The 4,881-nt window shown below is 35.7% G+C and overlaps 1 protein-coding gene across 1 annotated transcript; it reads left to right on the forward strand.

The window, feature by feature from the left end:
- Window positions 1–306: 306 nt before the first annotated feature.
- On the forward strand, window positions 307–1,423 carry LOC111381796 (transmembrane 9 superfamily member 1-like). Its single transcript, XM_023005630.1, has 2 exons — window positions 307–592; window positions 785–1,423. Exons 1-2 carry the CDS (start codon window positions 340–342, stop codon window positions 850–852), a joined length of 321 nt encoding a protein of 106 aa, XP_022861398.1. The 5' UTR covers window positions 307–339; the 3' UTR covers window positions 853–1,423.
- The last annotated feature ends 3,458 nt before the right edge of the window (window positions 1,424–4,881 follow it).

Genomic DNA, 4,881 nt, shown 5'->3' on the forward strand with positions numbered 1-4,881 from the left:
CCTAGTTAGCAGTATGTTGCATAATAATACACCGTTGGATTTTATATTTTACGCTGATTTTGGGGGGCCTCATTTACAGGTTCGCTTTAGGCCCTGAAAGTCATAGGATCGCCCTGGTAATATATGATTTATTTTGTTTTCAGTTTATTCTGGAACTACAAGTTAATGAATGATTTAAATGAACTATTTGTCCGAGAAGAAAAGGGAAACAAAAGAAATGGGCTTGCACCAGTAATATATGACTTGAACGGAAAACCAGTTGAGTTCATACTTTATCTTTTTGTTCAAATTCTCCTTTCCGTTGCTTCATGTTGGCAGGTCTAATACGTATATGACTTTATGCTTCTAGTTTTCCTGATTCTGATTATTGTTACCGCCTGTGTGACAATTGTGGCAACATATTTCCTTCTAAATGCTGAGAATTATCACTGGCAATGGACTTCATTCTTGTCTGCGGCCTCGACAACTGTCTACGTCTACTTGTACTCGATATATTACTACTATTCGAAGACAAAGATGTTAGGGTTCTTCCAGACTAGCTTTTACTTTGGGTATACACTGATGTTTTCTCTTGGCTTAGGGATTCTTTGCGATGAGTATGAAGTGTAATAACTCATATAGCTTTTCTTACACCGCCTTCCTGTCTCTCGTGTCTTAGTGAACTTATTAACCATTCCCTTAAGAATATGAATTTGTTTCCTTGAAAATAAGTATTAATCAGAATTTATAAGCACGTTCCATTCATGTAATTATTTTAACGGGATTGTTTCTCTTGGATTTCCAGGTGCTGTTGGTTACTTGGGCTCTAATCTGTTTGTAAGGAGGATTTACCGGAACATCAAATGTGACTAGTTCTTTTTTATCAAAAAGAGAGACTATTATAGCTTCTTCTCATCATTTCCTACGAATTCAAGAGAAGCCTATATTGGGTCCCTGGCAAATTTTCGCAAGGTTTGAGGATGACGTGTAACTAGTGTTTGCGGGATCCCCAGAAAAATATCCCCGTTTTTCTGGGTTGTAAAACCATAGTCTACTTACGTTAGAATCCAGTGATTGTCCTCATAATTGAAAAAGGCTAGCGCGATGGACCATGCTACATGAACATTAAGAGCTACATCGGGGGCTACATAATGGACACGTGGCGCCTCGACATTGGCCGAGACGCCTGCCGCACCTCAGGCCCAAAGGCGTCTCACCAATCGCGAGGCGTCGAGTGTCCATTATGTAGCCCCCTATGTTCATCTAGCATTTTCCTTGTTCATTTTGTTCTGATAGTAGCTTGTCATTTGGAGAAGGAATGTATTAATGGAGAATTTCGAGGAAACAAATTGTTTGAGGAAATTACAGCTATTTCTACACGTGCATTATTCTATAAATGAAATATCGAGTTGCGACTTTTCTCTTTCGTTGCTTCTTCATTTCAGTTACAGATTTTATGCCGTTATGTGATATCTCTTATGCGTTCCTGCTTTATTCCTTTTTTAGTTGAAGGATATGATTATTATCTATTATTATTGACAGTAAGGCTTAGTTTATTCGTTATAATTATATTTTCGAAATGTGCAGTATTTTTCTTAATTTTCATTTAGGCCTTATTTACCTTAACATTACTCCTCGAATACAATTGAATTGCGCTGAACTGTTTTTCAAACTACAATAAAGTTATTCATGAAACCAAAGACAGAGAACACGAAAGTATAATGGTGTTCTATTTGTAACAGGGAAGGTCGATAATACGTACCGAGAAACATGAAAATGTAGCACTGAAACAGAGTTAATTAAATAAGCAATCATCGAAAATTTATTTTCGATTATTGTTCACTCATTCAAAATTAAAAGGTTACTTATTGTTGACCAACATTAAAACAAGAGCCCTGCTCCTTGTCCCGGCTTAGGGACGGGGTCAGGGTTAGGGACAGTGGCGCCCCCCTATTGGAGGGGCGCCAGCCAGCTTCAGCCCTGTCCTCAAGCCGGGACAAGGACTTTATTCCTTAAAACAATGATACTTATCTATCATTCATATCAATTCCATCCATTTAATTGGACAAAAAAATTCACACAGCGGATAAAAATCTTACTTGCCATCTAACTTTGTTGAAATTTAACAGCTTGGAAAATGATAGGAAATTAATTTTTCTTCAGTAGGTTAGAATCATTTTTTTTTTCAATTTTGCTATTTGTACATCTGGAATTGACACTTTGGATGACACCCCCTCAAAAGAGAGGGGCTCACAATTATTTATTACGTATGACCCCCCTCTTGTAAGGGAGGTGTCATCCGGGTGTCAATTCCGGATGTACAAATAGTAAAGATTTTTTTTTCTCAATATTAAACTTCCCCCATTCTTCACGGTCAAACCATAATCCATTTCTTCTCCCAAATCAGTTTCTCATCAGAGGATTTCCAAATCAGACTGTTGCAAATCAAGCCCGAAGTTGAAAAAACCCCCAAATTGAAGTTGTGGGGTGGGTGTTGCCATTGGGTATGGGTCCAGCCAATAGAAGAGTTTGAAGAAGGGGTCCTGCTTCAATTATTGCTTGCAAGAACTTGCCTTTCTGGTAATGGCTTTTTCGGAACAATTTTCTTCGGCGTTAGGATGTTGGAAAATCATTCCGACAATGGTAACGATATAAGGAAAATGCTATTTGTACACCGAAGTTGACACTTTCCTCGGGCTCATGACAATAAAAAAATCTTGGGATCCCCCATGTGAAGGGAGTGTGCATCGGAGTGTCAATCCCGATGTACGTGTAACAAAATTCATGATATAAAGTTGTTATTACAATATGAGAAGGAAGTCTAATTTTGTTTCCATCTTCATTATTGTTAGTGCCAATTTAATGTGCATATTATATTTGCTGTTTTGGGGGCTTTTATTTTATTTTTTTATCATTTATACTTGTTGGAAAATGAGTTGCTTTTTCAACATAGGATTTTCCAACCTAGCAATTTATAACACCGTTACTTGTCACGTACGATTTTCTTCCATCACATAGATTTTTTTGCCCAGGTAGTGAATGAAATTGATATGGGTGATGGAAAAGTAATTTTGTTTAAACGTGGGTTGAGCAATGAGCAATCTTTGAATTTTGAAGGAGCAAGTACTGACTGGAGGTAAATGTTGGTGATTAATCATTTAATGAACTTCACTCAAATGAAGATATTGGTTTTACTGTCATACTGAAGCACAGAAGTCCTCTGTTCAAATTGCACGTCAGGGTTTGTGGGGGAGTCAGGAGTGGGGTGAGTGAAGAAAATGTTTTTTTATTTTTATTTTTAATTGCTTCTTAAAGATGATTAAAGAGTTAACTTTTGGTAAATTACGATTTTTCTTTTATCGGAATCGGATTGCAAACGAGGAAAGAGTTGTATGACATTTAGGAAGGCCCTAGACGAGTGATGTACTCAAAAGTTTTCTTGATTTTAAGGAATTTGATTTGACTATTCATTCACATAAGCAAGGACCACCACGGGATGTCAAACCTATGGCCTATGGAAGTTGGGCTCATCCTCGGTCAATATTGGATCAAACAATAGAGGGCCTAAGAGTTGATCATTTTTTATTGATTCAATACAATAGGGAAAAAGATTGTACAACATCCAATCCAGACAAAATCCGTAGCACGCTAGGCAAACCTCTTCCTTGCATCTACTAGAAAAAGCTAGGAAGGCAAGAGATAGCAACTGCCCCTTGACAATTTGCTAGCTACTAGAATCTTTAATGACCTTTAAGCACTTTTTCTCTTATCAAACTCACATCTAATCGGTCGAGATTCTATTACACATTTTTTAAGGGTTAATTATATGAATGGTTACTGAACTTTGCCCTATATTACTACTTAGTCATTGAACTTAAAAACGTAACTCAATGGTCACTGAACTTCGCCAAGTGTTACTACTTCATAACCGAACTTTAAAATGTATCTCAATGGTCACCGAACTTTACACCGTGTTACCCATCCGTCACACGATGCAAAGTTCGATGACCATTGAGATATATTTTAAAGTTCGATTTTGAAGTAGTAACATTTGGCGAAGTTCAGTGACCATTGAGTTACGTTTTTAAGCTCAGTGACTAAGTAGTAACATAGGGCAAAGTTCGGTGACCATTAAGATATATTTTTAAATTGAGTTATTAAGCCCTCGTTTGAGTCTCATTCTTATATATATATATATATATATTTTTTTTTTTTTTTTTTTATTTAAACAGTGATTTGAAATCCTTTCTTTGAGTCTCATTCTTTCAATATATATATATATACACATTCTTAAACAGTGATTTGACATCATTCAATCACACATCCTTCAATAAAATGATATTACACGTAAGTCCAAAATTTTTTCGTATTTTTTAACTACACATTTTACATCAATATATTATTCAAAAATTCATTTTATCCCTCCAAATGGGGATCAAACAAAGGCTAAACTTCTCAAATCAACCTTTATGAAAGAAAAAATCAAAGAAAATGAAGGGAAAAAAGAGGAAACAGAAAATCAGAGACCTATAAATTAAATAAAAATAGAATTGTTGCTAATATTTATCCATCACGGTAAAAAAGTACGTTTGATTTTTATATCAACTTGTATCAGTTCACCGTATCTCAAACTCCGCATAATAGATTGAAAGAGAAACAGTTGGAACACTAAAAGAAATTGACAAAGAAAAATTAAATAAAAGTACAAAAATGTTCGAATAGTGCCAATGTAATTGAGGTCGATTTGATTTTTCAACTATGTTACTACTTAGTCACTGAATTTAAAAACGTAATTCAATGGTCACTGAATTTCGCCAAGTGTTACTATTTCATAACTGAATTTTAAAATGTATCTCAATGGTCGCCGAATTTTGCACCGTGTTACCCATCCGTCACTCAAGT

The sequence above is a fragment of the Olea europaea genome, chromosome 3, assembly GCF_002742605.1.
Source record: "Olea europaea var. sylvestris chromosome 3, O_europaea_v1, whole genome shotgun sequence".
NCBI classification, from domain to species: Eukaryota; Viridiplantae; Streptophyta; class Magnoliopsida; order Lamiales; family Oleaceae; genus Olea; species Olea europaea.

Excerpts from the sequence above, each read along its gene's own strand:
- LOC111381796 (XM_023005630.1), top strand. The coding sequence starts at position 340 with ATGCTTCTAGTTTTCCTGATTCTGATTATTGTTACCGCCTGTGTGACA. Across the intron at positions 593-784 it reads TGGCTTAGGGATTCTTTGCG|GTGCTGTTGGTTACTTGGGC; the intron begins ATGAGTATGAAG and ends TTGGATTTCCAG.